A 24809-nucleotide genomic window follows, 5' to 3' on the forward strand; every position below is an offset into this window, starting at 1 on the left:
GTAGAACCTTGCAGGCTACTTCAGAAGCCCTCCAGGTGTAGCTTTCCAGTCAAAGATCTCCAGCCACAACTTTTTAAGATCATCTCTACCTTTTAATGTGTTAGGAGTTGCAAAATGTACTCGAACTCCATCAGCCATTATTGGATTACTTCTATAGAGAAATGTTACCTAATTTACTATTTGATTATTCAGTGATGGATTATTTAGGAAAGGTAGAATTAATGCCTGATCCTTTACCTTCTTTTAACCAGCTTTTAAAATAAAAAGTGACCAGTATGATTTTTCTTTTTTTTTTCTTTTTTTTGCCCCTCATAGAGACAGGATCTCCCTATGTTGCCCAGGCTGGTTTTGAACTCCTGTGCTCAAGCGATCCTCCCACCTCAGCTTCCCAAAGTGCTGGGATTACAGATGTGAGCCACTGTGCCCAGCCTGATTTTGTTTTGTGTTGTTGTGAACTAATAGTTTTAAACATATTTACTGTGCATTAGTCCATTTCAGTTATTATTGTGCTGAGATAGTCCCATCTTTGCCCAGTGGTTGGCTCCTGAATCTTTCTCATACAATTCTGGTTGTCCTAGTTTTGGTTGTATTCATGCTGTCTGGTATAGCAGGATGTTCCAGGCTCATGTAATACAGAAACTACCCAGACTGAGAACTGGGCCTTATAAACAATTCCTCAGTTTCATTATCACAGAGCAGGTGAAAGTGGTAGCTTTGGAACTGAGAAGCAATAAGTTGAAAAACAGAGCATATGTTATTACATGCTAATGTCTCCTTTTATTCCTTATTTAGTCTTGGTTCTGTATATAAAAAGAGTCTATGAGTTTTGTCTCTCCAGTTTTTGTTTTGTTTCTTTGCGATTGGGTTTTATGAAGCTTGTCTTCTAGTCAATTCCTAAGGAAGGGATTAAAAGAATTAACATTCCTTGAATTTTTGAATATTGAAGAGTTATTTTGTGGCCTTTATACTGAAAAGTCAGTTGGCCATATATAAAATCCTTGGTTGACATTTTCATTCTTTAAGTATCCTGTGTCCAATTTCTTCTCGCATAAAGTATTGCTGTTAAGTTTGATCATAAGCTGATTTTCATCTTTTTACAAGGCATGTGGTCATTTTACATCTTGGTGTTGGTTCTGAGTTTTCCAGTTTTGTGGTGTTCTATTATAATATGTAGTATTGAATTTTTATTTTAGAACAGTTTTTTTGAATTATAACTTTTCAAATTTATAATTTATTTTCTTCCTATTTTAAATAATACTTCTATGTTTTAGTCACTAGAGAAGAGGGTTCATAACACCTTATTCCATCAGTTGCCAGAACTTGAACTCTCATTGTTATTTTAGAACATAAGGAACAAGATTATTATTAGGCCTGTATTAAAGTTCTTGGGATAACCTTTATATGAAAATTGTAATTACTTATTGTTAGTATATAAGACACTGAAGTGGAAATAATTGTGGTGCTCAGTGAACATTGATTTACGACCACCAGAATGCAGATCTGAAATGTTTTACATTGCATTATTTTGATGTAGTTCAGGATACCAAAATTTGAAAGATCATTTGGAGATTAGCAAAAAGAAAATGTAGATAAGCATAATACAAAAAAGGGGTGTGTGTGTGTGTGTGAAATTAGTTGGTCAGTGTTACTTTTTAGACTAAAAGGGAATGTCCAAATGAGATCAGTTGTAATGTTATTTCCATTCATTTATGTGCTTTTGTCCGGAAAGTCAAGCATTTATGACATTATTTGAATACAATAGGGTATGCATTTACTCTTTAACATTTTTGATCAGTGTGGTAAATTTACTTTAAAACATACTTTTGGGATATATTTGGAGTCAGCATTGCTTTAAAATTGGACCAGATAACTTTCCCCAATGCTGAGAACCACCTCTTGTATGTCAGATTTCTATGGATTATTTCAGATGACTGCCCTGTGATTTGTATCACCACTTACTTAATAATCTGCTCAAACTTGGACTACAGTCATAGTTTTAAGGCCTTAAGAAAGGAGATATTTTCTCATTTAATTATTTTTTTGGTTAAAATTTCTTTGGATTTTAGTGAAAATACTGACAATTGTACTTTGCTGGTTAACTCACTGTTTTTAAAGTCATTCATATGGAAAAGGGGGTAGTGATACTTCAGAGTTTTATGGCAAAAGGATTGTTTTGTAAAGAAGCTTTCATGTCTGACTTCCTTAAGCTTTGCACTTTTCCCCACTGTTTCTAGTTTGATAGAGAGAATGTACGGATTCCAGGAATGCTAATTATTGATACTCCTGGGCATGAATCTTTCAGGTAAGACCAATTTGAGTCTTTTCTCATCAAGCAAACTACTTGAAACCATTAAGTCTAAAAGTTCAGTGGAGTCATTTACCTTTGAGTAGTAATTTGATCTCTATAACTACCAATCCTCCTTTGTACTTCATTGATTTAGTAGTGTTTTCTTTGAATACTTGTTTTTTATAGAGGGAAGTCTTTACTGCTTTAAAGGGCGGAAAACATGCTAATACATGCCAGGCCTGTCTCCTGTAAAACCCATTACAAGTGGAATATTGTGCACAATGTTGTCTCTTGCCCATATTCTTTAACACAGAAAACTTGGTCAGTAAAATTATCAGAAATATTAGTTGGTTTTAAAACTAACTCATTCCACTTGAGGTCAATTCAAGTTACTGTTATATGAGCATTTGGCAGTTTAAGGGCTAATAGTACTTGAACAATTTAATACATATACTCTGTTTTGTTTGGGTTTTACAAAGAAGTTTAGAAGTTTTAAGAAAAGTATTTCAAGATTTTCTACTTAAAGATCTTTTCCTTCTTTTCAACAGTAATCTGAGAAATAGAGGAAGCTCTCTTTGTGACATTGCCATTTTAGTTGTTGATATTATGCATGGTTTGGAGCCCCAAACAATTGAGTCTATCAACCTTCTCAAATCTAAAAAATGTCCCTTCATTGTTGCACTCAATAAGGTACGTGCGCCTTCTGAAAAATTAACCTAGGAAAACACGTTTCTTAATTTTTTGTGATTAAAAAAAGTGGTATAATTAACATACAAGCATAGCTCATTTCATTGTGCTTCACTATATTGTGTTTCACAGATATTTGTGTGTGTGTGTATAGTTTTTTTTTTTTTTTTTTGGAGACACAGTCTTGCTTTGTCACCCAGGCTGGAGTGCAGTGGCACGATCTTGGCTCACTGAAGCCTCTGCTTGCTGGGTTCAGGCAATTCTGCCTCAGCCTCCCAAGTAGCTGGGACCACAGGTGCCCACCGCCACGCCCGGCTAATTTTTGTATTTTTAGTAGAGACGGGGTTTCACCATATTGGCCAGGCTGGTCTTGAACTCCTGACCTTGTGATCCGCCTGTCTCGGCCTCCCAAAGTGCCGGGATTACAGGCGTGAGCCAACGCGCCCAGCCTTTTAAATAAAAATTGTAAGTTTATAGCAGCCTTGCATCAAGCAAGTGTATTAAGTCTATTGGTGCCATTTTTCCAACAGCATGTGTTCACTTCTTGTCACATTTGTTAATTTGCAATATTTCAAACTTATTATTACATCTGTTACGGTTATCTGGGATAAATGATCTTTGTTATTATAATTGATTTGGGGTGCCACAAATCACACCCCTATAGATGGCACACTTAGTCAATACATGTTGTGTGTGTTCTGACTGCGCCAGCAACCAGCTGTTCCCTTGTCTTTCTCCTTGGGCCCGTTTGCTGAGACAGTATTGAAATTAGGCCAATTAATAACATTACAATGACCTGTAAGTGTTCAAGTGAAAGGAGGAGTCGCATGTAGAATATCAGTCCAGCCACAACACTCCCTTAAGCCAAAGCCTAATCTAAAGCAAGGCCCTCTCTTCAATTCTAAAGCTGAGGAAGTTGAGGAAGCTGTCGAAGAAAAGTCTGAAACTAGTAGAGGCTGGTTCATGACGTTTTCTGTAACCTAAAAGTACAAGGTGAAGCAGCAAGTACTGATACAGAAGCTGCAGCAAGTTACCCAGAATCTCTAGCTGAGATGATTGATGAAGGTGGCTACACTAAACAACAGATTTTCAATGTAGGCAAAAAAGCCTTCGATTGGCAAAACATTCCATCTTGGACTTTCATAGCTAGAGAGAAGTCACTGCCTGGCTTCAAAGCTTCGAAGGGCAGGCTGACTCTCTAGTTAGGGTCTAATGTGGTTGGTGACTTTAAGTTGAAGCCAATGCTCACTGACCATTCTGAAAATCCTGGGGCCCTTAAGATTATTATGCCAAATCCATTCTACTGTGCTTTATAAATGGAAATATAAAACCTGGATGATAGCACGTCTGTTTATAGCATGGTTTACTGAATATTTTAAGCCCATTGTTGAGACCAACTCCTCAGAGAAGAAGATTGCTTTCAATATATTACTGCTTGTTAACAGTGCACCTGATTACCCAAGCTCTGATGGAGACACACAAGGAGATTAATGTTTTCATGCCTGCTAATGTGGCATTCATTCTGCAGCCCATGGATCAAGGAGTGTCTTCAACTTTCAAGTATTGTTACTTAAGAAATACATTTTGTATGGCTATAGCTGCCATAGATTGAGATTCCTCTGATGGATTTGGGCAAAAGTTGAAAACCTTTGGAAAGGATTCATCCTTCTAGATGTTATGAAGAGTTCTGTTCATGATCCATAAAAGTACAAAATATAAACATTGATAGTTTGGAAGAAGTTGATTTCAACTCTCATGTATGACTTTGAGGAGTTCAGGATTTCGGTAGAGGAAGTCACTGTGGATGTGGTAGAAATATAGCAAGAGAACTGGAATTAGAAGTGGAACCAGAAGACGTAACTGAGTTGCTGCAATCTTAAGATAAAACTTGAACAGATGAGAAGCTGCTGCTTATGGGTGGGCAAAGAAAGTGGTTTCTTGAGGTGGAAGTCTACTTCTGGTCAGGATATTGTGAACATTGTTGAAATGACAAAAAAGGATTTAGGATAGCAGCCAACCTAATTGATAAGGCAGTATCTGGGTTTGAGAGGATTGACTACAGTTTTGAAAAAAGCTCTATTATGGGTAAAATGCTGTAAGCAGCATTGCATGCTACAGATAGATTTTTTTTTTTTTTTTGAGACAGTTTCACTCTTGTTGCCCAGGCTGGAGTGCAGTGGTGCAATCTCAGCTCACCGCAACCTCCGCCTCCAGGTTCAAGCGATTCTCCTGCCTCAGCCTCCCGAGTAACTGGGATTACAGGCGTCCACCACCACGCCTGGCTAATTTTTTATTTTTAGTAGAGATGGGATTTCTCCATGTTGGTCAGGCTGTTCTTGAACTCCTGACTTCAGGTGATCTGCCTGCCTCGGCCTGCCAAAGTGCTGGGATTACAGGTGTGAGCCGCTGCGCCCAGCCAATAAGTCTTTCATGAAAGGAAGAATCAGTTAATTGATGGGACAGATTTCTTTGCTGTCTCTTTTAAGAAATTGCTACAGCCACCCCAGCCTTTATCAGCCACCATCCTGATCAGTCAGTAGCTGTCAACATCGAGCCAAGACCCTCTACCAGCAAAAAGATTATGACTTGTTGAATCAGGAGTTCGTTAGCATTTTTAGCAGTATTTTAAATTAAGGTGTATACATTGCTTTTTAAAAAAAGATATGCTATCACACTTAATAGACCACAATATAATATAATATAAGCATATGTATAAGAAAATGCACCCCATGCTAAGTGTTTATTTTAATTTGACAAATTTACAACCACTGTCATTCCAAAAAAGTTCTCTCATGTTACTTTGCAGTCATTCTCCTGCCCTCCCTAAACCCAGGCTAGTATTGATCTTTCTGTGTCATACGGACTAGTTTTGCCTGTTTTATGATTTCATGTAAATGAAATCATATAGTATGTAATTTTTTAAGTTTGGCATTTTTTGTTACTCATGTTACTACGCTTTATTCATGTTATCATTACATGTATAAAAGGTTTTCCTTTTTATTGCTGAATAGTAGTCCACTCTCCGAATAATACTGCACTTCATCCATTTATCTGTTGAGAACTCCCGTTTCTGCATATCTTTGTGAATACTCGCCCTACCTTCAGCATTCTAGTAGGTGTGTAGTTGAGTGCTAAATTATTGTGGTCTAGTTTGTTTCTACAGTGACTAATGGCTTTATGCAGCTTTTCACGTACTTATGCTTAGAGAGAGATGACAATATCTGTTTCTTTGAAAAGTATGTTCAAAATCCTCTGTTCTTTATTAGATTGTTGTTTTACTGTTGAGTTTTAAGAGTTCTTTATACTTCTGGTTCCATGTATATAACTCCTTTTTTGAGCCTGGCATGGGGCCTCATGCCTGTAATCCCAGCATTTTGGGAGGCTGAGGCGGGTGGATCATGAGGTCAGGAGAGGGAGATCATCCTGGCCAGCATGGTGAAACCCCATCTCTACTAAAAATACAAAAAATTAGCTGGGCATGGTGGCAGGCGCCTGTAGTCCCAGCTACTCGGGAAGCTTAGGTAGGAGAATGGCTTGCACCCGGGAGGCGGAGCTTGCAGTGAGCCGAGATTGCACCACTGCACTCCAGCCTGGACAACAGAGCAAGACTCCATCTCAAAAAAAATATAAAAAAATAACTCCTGGCCGGATGAGGTGGCTCACTCACGCCTGTAATCCCAGCACTTTGGGAGGCCGAGGTGGGCGGATCACGAGGTCAGGAGATCGAGACCATCCTGGCGAACATGGTGAAACCCCGTCTCTACTGAAAATACAAAAAAATTAGCCGAGTGTGGTGGTGGATGCCTGTAATCCCAGCTTCTAGGGAGGCTGAGGCAGGAGAATGGCGTGAACCTGGGAGGCGGAGCTTGCAGTGAGCGGAGATCGCACCACTGCACTCCAGCCTGGGCGACAGAGCAAGACTCCGTCTCAGAAAAAAAAAAAACAACTCTTTTTTCACTTGTATATACTGCTGATATATTCTTATGGTCTGGGACTTGGCTTTTCATTTTCTTTTTTTTTATTTTTGTGTGTGTGTTTGTTTTTTCTTTTGGAGACTATCTCTCGCTATAGCCCAGGCTGGAGTGCAGTGTGGCACACTCTTGGTTCACTACAGTGTCCGCCCCCCAGGCTCAAGCGATTCTTGTGCCTAAACCACGAGTAGCTGGGATTACAGACGTGCACCACCGCACTCGGTTCTTCAATCTTTTCTTCGGTTCTTCTTTTCTTTTCTTTTTCTTTGTGTGTGTGTGTGTGTGTGTGTGTGTGTGTATGTGTATGTGTGTTTTAGTAAAGACGGGGTTTTGCCATGTTGGCCAGGCTGATCTCAAACTCCTGGCCTCAAGTGATCCACCACTTTGGCCAACTAAAGTGCTGGGATTACAGGCATGAGACACTGCGCCCAGCCTCCTTTTCTTACTAGTGTGTTTTGAAGAGAAGAAATTTCTAATTTTGGTAATTTTTTTTTTTTTTTTTGAGGCTGAGTCTCGCTCTGTCGCCCGGACTGGAGTGCAGTGGCCAGATCTCAGCTCACTGCAAGCTCCGCCTCCCAGGTTTACGCCATTCTCCTGCCTCAGCCTCCCAAGTAGCTGGGACTACAGGTGCCCGCCACCTCGCCCGGCTAGTTTTTGTAATTTTTAGTACAGACGGGGTTTCACCGTGTTAGCCAGGATGGTCTCAATCTCCTGACCTCGTGATCCGCCCGTCTCGGCCTCCCAAAGTGCTGGGATTACAGGCTTGAGCCACCGCGCCCGGCCCTGCAATTAATTTTTATATTTTATTTATTTTAGGGACAGGGCCTTGCTCTGTCGCCCAGGCTGGAGTACAGTGGCATTATGTCAGCTCACTGCACCTGTGCCTCCTGGGTTTAAGTGATTCTTGTTCCTCAGCCTCCCAAGTAGCTGGAATTACAGGTGCATGCCACCACACCCAGCCAATTTGTATTTTTAGTAGAGACGGGGTTTCACCATGTTGGCCAGGCTGGTCTTGAGCTCCTGACATCAAGTGATCCGCCCACCTTGGCCTCCCAAAGTCCTGGGATTTCAGGCATGAGCCATCATGCCTGGCCCCAATTAATTTTTTTATGATTTGTGTTTTATGTAAGTAATCTTTTCCTATCCCAAGTTCATTAAATTTTTCTCGGGTGTTTCCAGATGTTTAATAGTTTAAGCTTTTAAATTGAGATTGATGATTTTTTTTATATAGTGTGAGGTCAGGGTTTACTTTTTTTCCATAGAAATATTTTGTTATTTAAAGACTCTTTGCCGAAAAGATTATTTTTTCCCCCATGGAATTAGTTTGGAATCTTTGTCAATAATTAGTTGACCATATATATCTGTTCCTAGAATTTATCTTTTGTTCCATTGTTCTGTATACATTCTTACGCCACTACTACCCTGTCTCATTATAGCTTCATAGTAAAGTTTTGAAAACTGGTAGTGCTAAATCCTTCAACTTAGTTTTTCTTTATATTGTTTTGGCTATTTTAGGTCCTTGGATTTCAATATAAAGTTTTCAATCAGCTTGTTAGTTTCCACAGAAAGCCTTTTAGGATTTTGATTGGGATTGCGTTTCAATCTGTAGATAAATTTTGAGAGAATTGGCTCTTTTAGCAATATTGCATCTTCTGATCAGTGAACTTGGTATCTCTGTACATTTACTTAGTCCTTCTTTACCATTTTTTAAAATTATTTTTTATTTTATTTATTTTTTTAAATAGAGACAAGATCTCACTGTGTTACCCAGGCTGGTCTCGAACTCCTGGGCTCAAGCAATCTGTCTGCGTCAGCCTCCCAAAGTGCTAAGATTTAAGACAGCCACCATGCCTGGCCAGGCCTTCATTACTTTCTCTTGGCAATATTTTGTAGTTTTATTGTCCACACGTTGGACATATTTTTCTGAATTTATCCCCAAGTATTTCATGGTTTAATGCTATTGTAAATAGCATGAAAATTTTTTTGATTTCCAGCTGCTTATCACGTTTACATTCAGTTTGTATCTTGTGACCTTGTTAAATTCACTGATTAGGCCCAGTATCTTCTTTTGTAAATAATGTGGGTTTTTCTGTGTATGTGATTATGTTATCTGCTTATAAATGCAGTTTTCCCCCCTTATCTACATGCTTTCTACTTCTTTTTCTTCTTTATTGTACTAACTAGACCTTCTAAATAATATTGAATAGAAGAAATGACAGTAAACGTCATCCTTTCCTTATTCCTGATATTAGGGGAAAGTGCGCAGTCTTTCACCCTTACGTATGATGTCAGCTGTAGGTTTTTGTTTTTGTTTTTGTCAATGCCCTTTATTAAGTTTGAGGAAGTTTCCTTCTATTCTAGGTTGTTTAGAGTGGTTTATGTTTTTATTTCTTATTATGAATGGTGGTTGATATTGTCAAATTCTTTTCCTGCATATTTAGAGATGTTCATGTGGATTTTCTCCTTCGTTCTGTTAGCAACATAATTACTGTTGAATTTTTTAAATGTTAAACCAACTTTACATTATTAAAATAAACCCTAGTTGGTTGTCATTTGTTATCCTTTTGATATATTGCTAGATTTGATTTGTAATGTTTCATTGTTGTTTTTGTGTCTGTGTTCATGAGTGATATGCATATGTAGTTTTCTTGTAATGCTTTTTATCTGATTTTCATATCAGAGTAATGTTGACCTCATAAGATGAGTTGAGAAGTGTTTCCTCCTCTGTTTTCTGAAAGAATGTGCAGGAATTGAATTATCTCAAAGAATTAGCTTTTGTATTGATACTCTTTTCTGATATAAGCATTTAAAGGTATTAATTTCTAAGTACTAGTTAGACATGTTCTTATTATTTAGCTTTACAAGCTTCAGGCTTTTACTTTAAAGGTGTTGAACATGTTTATAAATATTCTAAGGACCTCCTATTCTAATTTTAACATCCGTCATTTCCCACTGATTTGTCTCCTTAGTAGCATTCAGATTCGTCTGCTTCTTTATTTGATCACCCTAAACTCAGTCCCCAGATTATGCTTTTGGTTGGTTGGTTGTTTGGCTAGTAAGTATTTTTCATTTCTTCTATGCTCATTTGTCTCTCTTGTTGAAAAGTTAGGGAAAATAGAGTCTGTCGTTAACAAAACAGATTTAATCCTAATTTGAGCAATAAAACAATTAAAATAGGCTGTTCCCTAAGACAGAAAATATATATACATTTTAAAGTTTTTGCTATATAATTTTACAGTGATGGTACTTGCTGGGATTGATTGTTCCTGTTACAAAAACTGTTTTGGAATTTCAACAATATACATTAATAGTCTTAGGATAATTCTAGGATATTATCTTTTGCAAACAAATGGCAGCCACTTAGGAACTCACGGAGGTTGACAGGGCAGCATGGCACTGCAGCAATTTCTAATTTAAGAGCAGATGCTGATAAGCAGTCTGAAAGGAGCTTTTGGTACAATCAAGTGTATGAGTAAGTCAGTCACACTGTTCTGTATATATGAGACATACATGAGGAATTTTCTGGAGCTATTAATACAATTCTTGAATGTTCTGAATTTTTTAAAGATCTTTCTCATGAAAAAACTTTTTCAGATTGATAGGTTATATGATTGGAAAAAGAGTCCCGACTCTGATGTGGCTGCTACTTTAAAGAAGCAGAAAAAGAATACAAAAGATGAATTTGAGGAGCGAGCAAAAGCTATTATTGTAGAATTTGCACAGCAGGTAAGAAGGCCTTCCTTCCTTCTGAAGAGCCTATCTCAGAGTATTTATTATATTATCTTTATAATGAAGTCAGTGTTTTCGTTAATACTGGTTCTTTTCCTCTGTTGACAGCGATTACTTTTTTAAAATTCTTCTTCCTTTTTCTCCTTTTTCTTTGCAGTCTGAATACTTTAATTTAGAAAACTGAGTTGACTTAGAATGACTTTGCTGTAATATAGTTAGTGCTTATAGAATATACATGATCATTTTTAGTTTTTATGAGGAGTTTCAAAATGATGAGCCATTTGCTCATTCGCCTTCTAGTTAGTCACACCTATTCCAGATACGTTTTCTTTACAGCCTGGCGTTTTGGATGATTTTTGCTCCTAGGGTTTGAATGCTGCTTTGTTTTATGAGAATAAAGATCCCCGCACTTTTGTGTCTTTGGTACCTACCTCTGCACATACTGGTGATGGCATGGGAAGTCTGATCTACCTTCTTGTCGAGTTAACTCAGACCATGTTGAGCAAGAGACTTGCGCACTGTGAAGAGCTGAGGGCACAGGTGATGGAGGTAATGATCAATTTTTCAGTTTATTGTTTTTGTTTTTTTTTTAAATGGCAAGTTCCTCGAGTGGAGGATATTGACTACGTTTAGATTTAATGAGCATGGTGCATTGTATGTATGTCTTTCTCTTTGTAATAATGTCTTTTAGGTTAAAGCTCTCCCAGGGATGGGCACCACGATAGATGTCATCTTGATCAATGGGCGTTTGAAGGAAGGAGATACAATCATTGTTCCTGGAGTGGAAGGGCCCATTGTAACTCAGATTCGAGGCCTCCTGTTACCTCCTCCTATGAAGGAATTACGAGTGAAGGTACGCTGAGGTGGTAAGCATTGACACGTGGGGACTTATAAAGTTCTGCTGAGATTGTTTCTTCACCTTTAAAGCTGTTCGACTTAATACAGAACACATAACATCCCTTGCTCTCCCTTTTATTTTAGATGTCATCGTACTGGAAGGCCTGTCTGTCAAGAGTAGAGATGCATGAAAGTACCTGCTTACCAGACTAGGCCTTTCCCAGATACTAAACTACATTGTTTTGGTTCTACATGGCTAACTACAGTTGACTCTTGAACAGCATGAGTGCTAGGGGCACTGACTCCCTGGCCAGTTGAAAATCCACATATATTTTTTGACTCCCCAAAAACTTAACTCCTAATAGCCTACCATTGACCAGAAGCCTCACCGATCACATAAACAGTCGGTTAACACGTTTTTTATGTTTTATATATTACATACTGCATTCTTACAATAAAACAAGCTAGAGAAAAGAAAACGTGATTAAGCAAATCATAAGGAAGAGAAAATAGATTTACTATTTGTTAAGTGGAAGTGGATCATCATAATGGTCCTCATTCTTATCCTCATGTTAAGTAAGCTGAGAGGGAGGAAAGAGAGGGGTTGGTCTTTGGTGGCCGAGGTGGAAGAAAATCTGAGTATAAGTGGACATATGCAGTTGTTCGAGGGTCAACTGTAGTTTTTTATTGACATTTTAAATTGTGAAATAAAATAATTGCTCCTGAAAAGTACACAAAACATAGCAGAAAAGTTTAATACATTTGTGGGAAGCAACCAGATGAAGAGTCAGAATGCTGCTGGCACCCAGAGGCTTCCTGTGTGCTTCTTCCTGCTCACCCTCCCCACCTTCCCCTCCTACCCCCAGACCTTTCATAGAGGTAACCATGGTTGCATTTTATGATAGTAACAGATACCCTTGCTTTGCTTTGTTTTTGTGTCTGAGAGTACTTCCCTTAGACGTGTCTGTAGACTTTATGTAGAAATGGAGTTATTCTAAGTGTGTACTTTTATAGCTGGCTTTTTTTTTTTTTTTTGGGAGATGGGCTCTCACTCTGTCGCTCAGGCTGGAGTGCAGTGGTGCAGTCACAGCGCACTGCAGCCTCAGCCTCTCCAGGGTTCAGGCGACCCTCCCACCTCAGCCTCCTGAATAGCTGGGACTACAGGTGTGCACCACCACACCTGGCTAATTTGTTTACAGATGGGACTTTGCCATGTCGCCCGAGCTGGTCTTGAACTCCTGGGCTCAAGCAATCCACCCACTTTCATCTCCCCAAAGTGCTTGGATTATAGGCATGAGCCACCATGCCTGGCCTATATCTGGCTTCCTTTAGTGAAAAAAATGTATATAATTTTAAGATTTCTTTTCCATTGTGTGACTGTATCACAACATATCTATCTGTTCTGTTGATGGGAAATGTAGGTGATCTCCAGTTTTTTATTTTTATTTTATTTTTTATTTTTTTTGAGACGGAGTCTCACTCTGTCATCCAGGCTGGGATTCAGGTGCATGCCACCATGTCCGGCTAATTTCTGTATTTTCAGTAGAGATGGGGTTTCACCATGTTGGCTAGGCTAGTCTTGAACTCCTGACTTCAGCCTCCCTAAATGCTGGGATTACAGGTGTGAGCCACCGCACCCGGCCCAGTTTTTGATTTTTGTTCTTAGGATGCTGCTATGAATTTTTGTGTATATCTCTTGATGTGTTTGTGCCAGTTTCCCAGGGTATGTATACCTAGGAGTGAAGGCCACACTTGTCTACAGTGAGTGGAACAAATTATATTCTCAACCGCAGTATTAGTTTCATTGTTTTTAAACATCTTCATCCATTCTTGGATGTCAGATTTAAAATTTTTTTGCCATTCTGGTGTGTAGCTCATTGCCGTTTCAGTGTGCATTTGCCTAATTGTTAACCTGGTTGGTCATTTAAAAATGTTTATTAGCCATTTATTTCCTCCTCCGTGAGATATACATTTTTCTTCTGCATTATCTTTCTTACAGATCTGTATGCGCTTATATATTCAGGATACTGGTTTGTTAGTTGGTGTGTTTTGCAATATCTTCTACTCTTGTGACTTTTCCTGTGGTATTTTGAGAAATGGAAATATTTCATTTTAATGTTAAATTTATCAGTCTTTTATTTTGTGGTTATTGCTTTTTGTGCCTAGTTTAAGAAACCTTGGCCGGGCGCGGTGGCTCAAGCCTGTAATCCCAGCACTTTGGGAGGCCGAGATGGGCGGATCACGAGGTCAGGAGATCGAGACCATCCTGGCTAACACGGTGAAACCCCGTCTCTACTAAAAAAAATACAAAAACTAGCCGGGCGAGGTGGCGGGCGCCTATGGTCCCAGCTACTCGGGAGGCTGAGGCAGGGGAATGGCATAAACCCGGGAGGCGGAGCTTGCAGTGAGCTGAGATCCGGCCACTGCACTCCAGCCTGGGCGACAGAGTGAGACTCCGTCTCAAAAAAAAAAAAAAGAAACCTCTAAGATCATGATGATATTCTCTTATATCATTTTTATCTCTATAGAACCAGTATGAAAAGCATAAAGAAGTAGAAGCAGCTCAGGGGGTAAAGATTCTTGGAAAAGACCTAGAGAAAACATTGGCTGGTTTACCCCTCCTCGTGGCTTATAAAGAAGATGAAATCCCTGTTCTTAAAGTAAGTCCATTTAAAATTTTTTTCCTCAAAAGTTCTGGCACGTGTCAGCATTGCACATGCTAGGGATGGTGACCAAAACTGGCTTTGTCTTTGTGAAGCCTGCCATCTCTTGGCCTCTTAGCAAACTTGATGCTTTGGAATTACTTCAGTTTGTACAGTCATAGGAATTGGTATAATTTTTATGTGTAGTAGAATTATAGAAATAATGCATTTTATTCAAATAAAAAAATGAGTCAAAAGCTACAAGTTGGCTGGGCATGGTGATGCATGCCTGTAATCCCAGCTACTTGGGAGGCTGCAGCAGGAGAATCACTTGAACCTGGGAGGTAGAGGCTGCAATGAGCCGAGATCATGGCACTGCACTCCAGCCTGGGCAACAGCAAGACCCTGTCTCAAAAAAAAAACTAGAAGTTGTATATTCTTTTTTGGCCCATGTCCATTGTAGTTTCATAAAAGTGGACTTTGAGCCATAGTTTGTTGACTTGCCAAAGAGAAAATATAACTGTTCCCAGCACATGGCTCTCGTGTCCTGGGGCCATGTTTGTTAGGCAGCATCAAGTCATGCTGTTGGGAATAAGCTATCTCAGGGCCAGTGAGAGAATAGGACAGGCCTGCCTCTTCAGCCAGTCCTGAGTATGGAGTGGACTTATGTCCCTTCAGTGGCATTGACAAACTTGTTTTACTTATTTCTGGTTAAAATCTCTTCTTCCATTTCCAGACGAGCAGTGATGGAGGAAGGAGCTGCTGAGATCATGAGATTATGGTATTTCCTAGTTAACAGAGTCAAGCTGAGCTTTTGGGCTATCATAACACATTACATTTATGTGGTACTTTTTTAACTTTAAAAAATTTTTTCTTCTGTACTGTTTAATTCTGCCCACCCATCTATTATATTTGCCAAGTGGAGCAGAGATTAAACATATTTCAAAATTAGTAAACTTAAGACACAGGTGAAGCGAGATACATTTAGGGTATGGCCCCCAAATCTTCTCCATTCCAGCACAGGTTCTGTTGTGCCTTTTGCTCTGTCTAAGCCTTAGTTTCATATTTGCAGATAAGTACTTGACTAAAGAGAGAAACACAATTTAATTCTAGACTGCTGAGGATAGAGGTGTGTTGACAACCTTATCAAATCTGATTTCTTTACAAGGATGAATTGATCCATGAGTTAAAGCAGACACTAAATGCTATCAAATTAGAAGAAAAAGGAGTCTATGTCCAGGCGTCTACACTGGGTTCTTTGGAAGCTCTACTTGAATTTCTGAAAACATCGGAAGTGCCCGTAAGTAGTTACAGCTAGCTGCACAAGTGAGTGGTGGCTGGTCGTGGTTTTTGGTGCCATTACCATGACCTGATACATAGAGATAAACATGGAAACTCCCATTTTTTCAGTATGCAGGAATTAACATTGGCCCAGTGCATAAAAAGGATGTTATGAAGGCTTCAGTGATGTTGGAACATGACCCTCAGTAAGTAATTTCTCTTGCTGTGAAGGCTTTCATGTTACTTACCTATCTTAAAACTGTCTCTTTAAAAACTGTCCTCTGTGACATACTCTGTTTTTCACTGAGTGGTCTTTGGTGTGTTTTAACCTTTTAGGTATGCAGTGATTTTGGCCTTCGATGTGAGAATTGAACGAGATGCACAAGAAATGGCTGATAGTTTAGGAGTTAGAATTTTTAGTGCAGAAATTATTTATCATTTATTTGATGCCTTCACAAAATATAGACAAGACTACAAGAAACAGAAACAAGAAGAATTTAAGTAAGTTACTGTTTTTATTGACTTCGCGTCTTTGTTACTGAACATGGTTGAGAATTACTGAATTCCAGAAAGGGTTGTAAACAGCAAAATCACGGCATTGGCTCCTCTACCAGCGGCTGCATCCTGCATCCTGCAATGGTGTGTTGCAAACCAGAAACCTAGCATACTGGGGACGTTCCAGCAGGACACAAACAAGTCTTGTCTGTGACTTCAGTTTAATATAATCTTGGCAGACTTGGGTCTTGTTAATGGGTTAGTAGTTATTATTTCGGGACTTGATCTTGCTCATCTGGGATTACACAGATTGGAAATAATAAAACTTGAGTGAGGAAAACTGGGAACTAAGGTGAGAGATTCTGTGGGAGAGAAGTCCATTCCTGAACCAAACTTTCCGAGTACTCACAGTGCAGGAATTAACTACATTGCCGCAGTGGTGGAGGAAGCATCAGCAGCGAACCAGGCCGGCCTCCCTCCCCCCTGAGACAGGGTCTCGTTGTGTCACCCGTGCTGTAGTGCAGTCACATGATCACGGGTTACTCCAGCCTCTGCCTACTGGGCTCAAGTGATCCTCCACCTCGGCCTCCCGAGTGGTTGAGACTACAGGCTCACGCCGCTATGCCTGGCTAATTTGTTGTATTTTTGGTAGAGACAGGGTTTTGCCATGTTGGCCAGGCTGGTCTTGAATTCCTGAGCTCAAGTGATCCACCTGCCTCTGCCTCCCAAAGTGCTGGGATTATAGGTGTGAGCCACTGTGCCTTGTCGGAGACAGGCTCGTATTGCAGGACAATCAGCACATGTTGACAAGTGCTGAAAAACCAAATAAAGCAGGGAAGGGCCTAGATAAGGAGAGGAGGGACTGTGATTAATGATGTGGTTGAGGAAGGCATCTCATCTCTTCAGACAGAGCGCACATGGGGAATGTCCAGAGAGAACAGCAGTGTGAGGCGGAGTGACCAGAGGGGACAGTGATAAATGAGGTCAGAGAGGGTGGTGGGGCCTGTATCGTCAAGGATCTTACAGGCCATGGGAAGGATTGAGCTGCTCTGAGTTGTGCAAGAAGCCATTGCCAAGGCTGTGTTCACAATCAGACTGGCTCACTGGGTTATGTGGACCTTGGGTTGTTAGGAAGTCAGTGGCAAGACCCTGGCAGGAGGCTCCCATAGTCCAAGCAAGAGGTCTAGGTGATTCAGACCACAGTGATGACAGGAGTGATGGTGTAGTTTGGGATACATTTTTAAGTGGCGCTTACTAGTAAATATTAGGATTTAGACTGGTATGTGCGCATTTTAGATCATGAAACCTGAAGTGAGAATTCTGCTTGATTAAGAAGACTGTCGGAAACTTTTAAAGCACTTTAAGCGTGTGCTCAGTAAGCAGGGTCATCATGTAGTGGCCTTTTGGATCAATGGTTTGGGAATGTGGTGGAGAAAAGGAGGGTGATAATATGGTTTGATGCCTCTGTGGTCCCCCAGGAGCCTACACATGTGCCAGACGAAGCCCTGCCTATCACCAGGTACTGCCTGGGTTCTAAGCCCCAGACTGGCTGACATCTTCAGCAGCCAAGCTCAGTGTTTTAGACTAGGAACAGAATGCTCCTGTGATGCGGCTTCTGTTGGAGGCAGGGCTTTAAAAGAGAAGAAAGCAAAGACTTGGGAAGCAATAGAATGGGGAGGAAGAGTTTAAGAAGAAAAGGAAGCAGCGCCTGCCTGCCCCTCTCCTGTGGCCGCGGGGAAAGCTGCTTTCCTCTAATGCGAGAAGCCTGATGTTCAGCTGCAGTTTTTCTGTTTAAGTGATTCTGTAAGCTTAAAAATTCTTTTTTTTCCTTTCAGGCACATAGCAGTATTTCCCTGCAAGATGAAAATCCTCCCTCAGTACATTTTTAATTCTCGAGATCCGATAGTGATGGGGGTGACAGTGGAAGCAGGTCAGGTGAAACAGGGGACACCCATGTGTGTCCCAAGCAAAAATGTAAGTTCTAGTTGTACATTTTGTGGGTCATTTCTTAAAGCAGTAAATGGGTGTCCAAGAGTCATAGCAACACAGCTTTGTTCTTGTAGGTCACAGTATTGTGCTGTGTATTTAGTGTGGTCTCCACCTTCTTAACAAATGTTTCAGTGTGTTCTACCTCAGTAGGAAGAAAATGTGGTAACTTTAAAACAAGCAGAGCCTGTCACCTGCTGTGCTTCAGTGTTGGTAAATACCAGTGCTCCATAGTCAGTGTTGACTCTTAGCCCTGATCTCAGTGCTTCAGTTAATTGGGCTCCACAGCACTTTATTGCCTTTTATTTTATTTTGAAAGGTTTCAAGCCTGTGGAAAAGCTTAAAAATGAGTATAATGAACACCCATGTTTACCTTCCCTTTCTATCAGCATACCTGAGAAAAATGAATAATATTTCAACAATATCCTATAATTTGCAGCCCTCAACATTTCACCAATTATCCCAAAGATGTCTTGGTAACTCTCCCCACCGATCTGGCTCAGTGCCCTGCAAACTGCATTGCACTGGGGCTGTTTTGTGGTTGAGCCTCAGTCAAGAACAGTCCTCCATCTTTTTTGAAGTGTCCCGGTGGTTTTGCAAATTCCTTCTCCATTTGGATTTATGTTTCTCTCCCTCCCGACCAGGTTAGAATTATTGGGAAGACATGCAGTTTCCCTGTGTGCCTGCCTCTTGCATAAGCCAGCCTGTCTCACTGCTGCTGATGCTCTTATTCCCTGGGGAAAGTGCTAGCCGCCAATCATCTCCATTAGAAACTTGCCCCTTTGTAATTACTCTGTAATGTATCTGGTACCTGGAGTTCCTAATGGACATCCTCTTTCCCAACAGCCTTGATCCCAGTGGCTTCCGTACCCACTGGCAAGCCTTGCCTGTCAGCTATTACATAGATGGTGGCAAAATTGTGGATGTACCTGTCCCCCGATTTCTTATAAAGAACCTCTTCCCACTGACCTTTTTATTGAGTCATAGACTTAGCAGGGTTTTTTTTTTTAAAAATATAATCCATTACCTTTATTCTTTTGATAGATGATCCACTGTGGTCAGCAGGAGCTCATTTAAACTGGCTCCTGTATCCTTGACACACAGTCGTCTGAGCATCTTCTTCCTTTCTGGTGCAGTGAGATGTTCCAGCCTCATCTAGTACTTTCCCTGCCCCAAACCCGGTTCCTGTACTAGGCAGTGGCACTTCCAAGTTGTCACTGATTCTCTGCCATTTCAGTGGACTAAGCCAGGACATTTATTTGTGTTATTTTCTGTGTGGCTTTGGCCTCCTAAATGAAACAGCGCTCTCTCTCTTTTCACTCTTCCTCTCCTGAATCCTTTTCTCCACAAAGGAGTCAGGGCTTTTTGCCCCAAACTCTGAGATCACATCACTCATCTGCTCACAGGCCATCATTCTTAAAATTTCAGGATCAGTCCTCACTCTGACTTCATTCCCACCAGCCACTTCAAGCTCATTCCTGACTCAGACCCTTTGTGCCTGCTGATCCCTTCCATTATGGCACCTGTCACGTGAAATGGTAGAGCAAAAATATGAAATGACGTTGGGTCAACAGGGCACTTGGAATGTTTTGCAAAGCACATTATCTCCTGTCATTCTTACAGCCGTCGTTAAGGGTACAGGGTGTTGGTGGTGCCAGCCTAATTTACCAAAACATTACACTGTGAGACCTTAAGGGATGAAGGAAGGATCACACTGCCATGACTTTTTAAAACAGGCTTTTGCTCCAGTTCTTATTTCAGTTGTCCAGCCATGGCGCCTGTGATTGACATGAATTCTTCAGCATGCATTGTAATGTGTCGTTTTACAGTTTGTTGACATCGGAATAGTAACAAGTATTGAAATAAACCATAAACAAGTGGATGTTGCAAAAAAAGGACAAGAAGTCTGTGTAAAAATAGAACCTATCCCTGGTGAGTCGCCCAAAATGTTTGGAAGACATTTTGAAGCTACAGACATTCTTGTCAGTAAGGTAAGTATTTCAGCAAAAGCGGCATACTTTAAGAAATGGGGAATCACTCTTCTCAGGTCACCCGTACCCAGTAGCTCCTTGGACTTCAGTTTGATTGTAGTAGCTGATGGGACTGGATCCCCCATTAGGGCGGGCCTGACCTCTAGCTGGGCCTTGTCTTTTGAGGAAGTTGCCCCATCAGGAAAGCAGCACCAACAGAGAAAGCTAGGACTTTTAGATCCCCTTGTGCCTGACATGCCAACCAGATGTGATTTTGGAATTCTACTCCCTTAGGCAGGCAAGCACTGCATAAGCTTTATTACGGTGAGAGCGAGCATCTGGGGCCACAGCTTTCTTTGGCACATGTTTGTTATGTTCTGTTTACCCTGTTTGTGCCTCGGGCATTGCAGATCAGCCGGCAGTCCATTGATGCACTCAAAGACTGGTTCAGAGACGAAATGCAGAAGAGTGACTGGCAGCTTATTGTGGAGCTGAAGAAAGTATTTGAAATCATCTAATTTTTTTTCACACGGAGCAGGAACTGGAGTAAATGCAATACTGTGTTGTAATATCCCACCAAAAATAAGACAAAAAATGGAACAGATGTATCTGGACACTGATGGACTTAAGTATGGAAGGAAGAAAAGTAGGTGTATAAAATGTTTTCCATGAGAAACCAAGAAACTTACACTGGTTTGACAGTGGTCAATTACATGTCCCCACAGTTCCAATGTGCCTGTTCACTCACCTCTCCTTTCCCCAACCCTTCTCTACTTGGCTGCTGTTTTAAAGTTTGCCCTTCCCCAAATTTGGATTTTTATTACAGATCTAAAGCTCTTTCGATTTTATACTGATTAAATCAGTACTGCAGTATTTGATTAACCAAGCTTCTGCAGATTTTGTGATTCTTGGGACTTTTTTGATGTAAGAAATACTTCTTTATTTATGCATATTCTTCCCACAGTGATTTTTCCAGCATTCTTCTGCCATATGCCTTTAGGGCTTTTATAAAATAGAAAATTAATTAGGCATTCTGGTATTTATCTGCTTTGTGTGAAGCCATGGTGTAAAAGCACAGCTGGCTGCTTTTTACTGCTTGTGTAGTCATGAGTCCATTGTAATCATCACAGTTCCAAACCAAACTACCAATAAAGAAAGAAAACAGACCTCCACCAGCAAGCTCTGTTAGGCTTCCATGTTAGTGTAGCTTCTCTCCCACAAGTTGTCCTCCTAGGACAAGAATTACCTTACCAACTAACTATCACACTACCTTGTATGCCAGCACCTGGTAACAGTAGAGATTTTTATACATTAATCTTGATCTGTTTTGTCCTAGAAAATTCCATCATACATACATTTCCTGATATTTGGGCTTAGTGCTTCTAACTTGTTGTGGACACAACTTAATGATTCATAGTGGTAATCTGTAGCTAGTGTTAGGGTTTTGTTGAAGTCAGTGTGGGGTGTTTGAGGAAAAAGTTCCAAATATCCACTAGCAGAGAATTTTAAACTACATTTTTATTTTAAAGTTACGGCATAACATATAGCATAAAAATATTTTATATCCGTTTGAAAATCTATACCGTTCTTTTTTATCATCAAAGTTTCTCAATGGCCAGTAGAGGCAAAGACAATATAACCTCTGATCTATGGGACACAATGTTCCCAGGAAAAAAATCTTCAAGTGGGTGTGAGGGAGTTTCTAATTCATAATATGTAGATTTCTCCACATGGAAGAAGTAAAGATTTTCTTAACATGCTCCTGTGTTCATGCTTGGAGACAAGAATAAGATGGTTTAGAAGCTTTACCCTTTCTTGGAACAAGTAGAATCCTGGTCTGAGACCTCTCAGGAATTTCAGAGCTTAGCAGTCTGGCCTGGAGGTTTTTCAGCCTTTTAGTATAATAAACAGTAGTTGCTTCCTAGAGTTGAGTTTTTAAGGATTCACAAAAAGGAGCCTGTACAAAATATACATACAGTTCTTTATTAAACAACTGTAAACACTTCACTGTAAAAATCCATAAAACTTTATAAACAAACATTTTGTAAATAGAATCTATGCTACAGTAAAAGAATTAACACAATTATTTACATGCAATACTGACAAATTTGGCACTTTTTGAAAAGAAATGTACAAAACACTTGCTTTAAAAGAAATTTAAAATTATAAAAACTTCGAGCATTACTATCATGCACTTTGCAAATACCTCACAAGCACTTAGGGCACAGCAATCGGAGAGCACCAGGCTCCCTGGTAATAATATTTATGTAACTTTTAATGTGCTTCCGTACGTTTGTTGTAAAACCACCTGAACATTGTCAAGAATAAAGTCAAACGCCATATTCCAAACCGATTCCACCGATTGCTGCATCAACCTAAAGGTAAGGAGAGAAGAAATGCCATCAGGAAAAGTCCTTAAGACTATTCCTTTTTAAAAATAAAAATTGATTTTGGCCAAAAACAAAAAAACCAGCTCATGCCTGTAATCCCAGCACTTTGGGAGGCCGAGGTGGGCAGATCACCTGAGGTCGGGAGTTTGAGACTAGCCTGGCCAAACATGGTAAAACCACGTCTCTATAGAAAATACAAAAATTAGCTGGGCGTGGTGGCACATGCCTATAATCCCAGCTACCTGAGAGGCTGAGGCAGGAGAATCTCTGGAACCCAGGAGGCAGAGGCTTGCAGTAAGCCAAGATCCCACCACTGCACTCCAGCCTGGGTGACAGAGCGAGACTCCATCTCAAAAAATCAAATCCTAGAACACTTAAAAAAAAAAAAAAGCTTGTTTTGAGACAAGCCGTCAGGCTGGAGAGCAGTGGTGTCATCATGGTTCACTGCAGCCTCTACCTCCCAAGTACCTGGGACCACAGGTGGGCACTACCACCCCCAGGTTATTTATTTTTTTGTATTTTTTTTAGTAGAGATGGGGTTATGCCATTTTGGCCAGGTTGGTCTCGAAACAATCCACCCACCTCAGCCACCCGAAGTGAAGTGCTGTGATTACAGGCGTGAGCCACTGCGCCCAGCCCACTTCCTGTGGTTTCCTCATCACATGTAAGACTTTGAGGGCAACACACTTGGAACCTTATTTCCTAGTCCACATGGCAAAATAATGGATATCACTTTTTCATTAACCCTGATGAGGACAGTTTTCCTGAAAGTTTCAAACTTCTCTACACCCTCAATTAGCCATTGTGACATGCCATGTTTTCCCATTTGATAAAAGTGATGAATTACTACCTTTTCATGTATTTTATAACTAGATCCAGTTTTTCCAAATCTTTTTCTTCTATTAGATCAGTACAGTATTTCACAACTTGGAGAATGTCTTCTTCCATTGGATCTAGGAAGGGGAAAAACTTCAAATGAGGACCAGTGTATCTTTTTGAAGGAGAAAGTCAGAAATCTACACGGATAAAGGAAAACTGCATTTCTACAAGTATGCCGCTAATAGCTATCAAAGGAATGGGCTTTGTTACCTTTCAAAGCAAGCCCCAGAATTTAAAAGATATTGGGGTAGCTGCTTTAAGCGTATTAGAGTTAGAGAAATGGGTTAAATCTACATAGTTTAGTCTGTTTATGTTCTCAAATCATGAGACGACTACATCTCAGCCTTGGGCCATCTAACACAGGCCAAGCCAACCTGAAATTGTAGTTATCCATTCTCTGAGCAAGGTCTTCACATCATTGAATTCAACAGCTCCAGCTAGATTGGGTGCCGGAGGTCTCACACAGCCAGCTGGGTCAGACTGCAAACTAGAAAGGCCTGGCACACCTGAAGTAGAAGCAGAGAGTTCTTCCTGTTAAGAAAACAAAGGATAAAATTGCTGTATTCACACATTATCCAGGTACATTAAGATCTCATCAAGGTCAAAGTTAAAGAATTACCAGGGGTTTCTCTGCAGGAGTTCCTTCATGTTTTAGAAACCCATCAATTAACTTCTGGGGACTGCCACAGGCCCCTGGCAGAGTTTTTGCAGGACTGTTTGGCAGCTTGTTTTTCAAAGGACTCTGAATCCTTTTTGGGGAACCGATGGTTTTTTTTTTCTTGTTTCTTTTCTTTTCTTTCACTGCTGCCTTTAGATGAAGTAAAGGATTCTTTGGCACTAAGAGAAGATAGATACAAGATCCTCAACAAATTGCTAGTACGGATAGTCTGGATGATAGTAGGTTGGGTTCTCTTTTCTCCTCCCGAATACAACAGGCTCCCTAGCCTACACCTCCCCTCCTGCCCCAAGTGAGCGGCAGTGAATGGCAGTGGCCCAAAGTGCAGGCTCTCCAGTTCTCTCTCTGCTTTGCCACTTACTAATTCGGCCTTTGGCATGTTGCTCTTCTATGATGGGTAGTCATAAATGTGGGTTTGGCGTTTGTGATGCATTTTGAACCTACATCCTTTGATGTATTCATCTCAAAGGACAACTAGCTGAACAAGTATTCAAAACACTTCTGGTAATGTCCTATCCCAACTTGTTTAAAAAAGTAAAAAGTGGTGTGTTTAAATCCTGAAAGTACAGACACAAATCCAACTAAAATAGGACAATATTTACTCATACTGTATACAGCAGATATTATCCCAATATGAAGAGCTTTTAATGCAACTAACAGCTTAGACTTTGGCCATTATATACTGCAATAATGAGACAACAGTGACTCCATTACTCTTTATCTTCATTTTTGCTACATGCCACTTCCAAGGCTCACCAGATGCGCTGGCTGACTGCTGCTGACTGCTGTTCTCGCCCTGCCTTTGTCTTTGATCATACGCTGCTTTCAGCTCCCTTTGAAGTTCAGCAGGAAGGGCCGCAAATACCTCAGGGTCCACCTAGTGGAAAAGACAAGGTCAAAGTCAAACCTGAACTCCTTCCAGATGGGAGCTGGTTTATCTTTTTTCACCAAATAGATTTTGTTTTCAAATCTTACTTTT

At 40.3% G+C, this 24809-nt stretch overlaps 2 protein-coding genes across 16 annotated transcripts in view; one reads left to right on the top strand and one right to left on the bottom strand.

The window, feature by feature from the left end:
• The window catches only part of EIF5B (eukaryotic translation initiation factor 5B), a 65456-nt gene extending 43222 nt beyond the window's left edge, over nt 1–22234 (top strand). The window contains exons 13-24 of one of the 2 annotated variants that reach the window (XM_033239028.1): nt 2235–2302; nt 2836–2977; nt 10540–10671; nt 11041–11223; nt 11366–11527; nt 14040–14171; nt 15322–15453; nt 15564–15640; nt 15771–15935; nt 17765–17903; nt 19745–19906; nt 20296–20771. In XM_033239028.1, the coding sequence (XP_033094919.1) occupies nt 2235–2302; nt 2836–2977; nt 10540–10671; nt 11041–11223; nt 11366–11527; nt 14040–14171; nt 15322–15453; nt 15564–15640; nt 15771–15935; nt 17765–17903; nt 19745–19906; nt 20296–20403 (1602 nt within the window). In that variant the 3' untranslated portion in view covers nt 20404–20771. Of the gene's footprint in view, nt 1–2234; nt 2303–2835; nt 2978–10539; nt 10672–11040; nt 11224–11365; nt 11528–14039; nt 14172–15321; nt 15454–15563; nt 15641–15770; nt 15936–17764; nt 17904–19744; nt 19907–20295 lie in introns of both variants that reach the window. The other variant, XM_033239027.1, reaches the window with a different exon arrangement.
• REV1 (REV1 DNA directed polymerase) overlaps nt 21386–24809 on the bottom strand; it is an 88634-nt gene continuing 85210 nt past the window's right edge. For 6 of the 14 annotated variants that reach the window (XM_033239016.1, XM_033239013.1, XM_033239012.1 and 3 more), the window contains 5 exons: nt 24587–24707; nt 23774–23991; nt 23529–23685; nt 23126–23228; nt 21850–22260 (listed from right to left, as the gene is read on the bottom strand). In XM_033239016.1, coding sequence (XP_033094907.1) covers nt 22149–22260; nt 23126–23228; nt 23529–23685; nt 23774–23991; nt 24587–24707 — 711 coding nt within the window. In that variant the 3' untranslated portion in view covers nt 21850–22148. Of the gene's footprint in view, nt 22261–23125; nt 23229–23528; nt 23686–23773; nt 23992–24586; nt 24708–24809 lie in introns of all 14 variants that reach the window. The other 8 variants (XM_033239018.1, XM_033239019.1, XM_033239021.1 and 5 more) reach the window with 3 other exon arrangements.

Source organism: Trachypithecus francoisi, unplaced genomic scaffold (assembly GCF_009764315.1).
Source record: "Trachypithecus francoisi isolate TF-2019V2 unplaced genomic scaffold, Tfra_2.0 Lachesis_group17, whole genome shotgun sequence".
Classification (NCBI taxonomy): Eukaryota; Metazoa; Chordata; class Mammalia; order Primates; family Cercopithecidae; genus Trachypithecus; species Trachypithecus francoisi.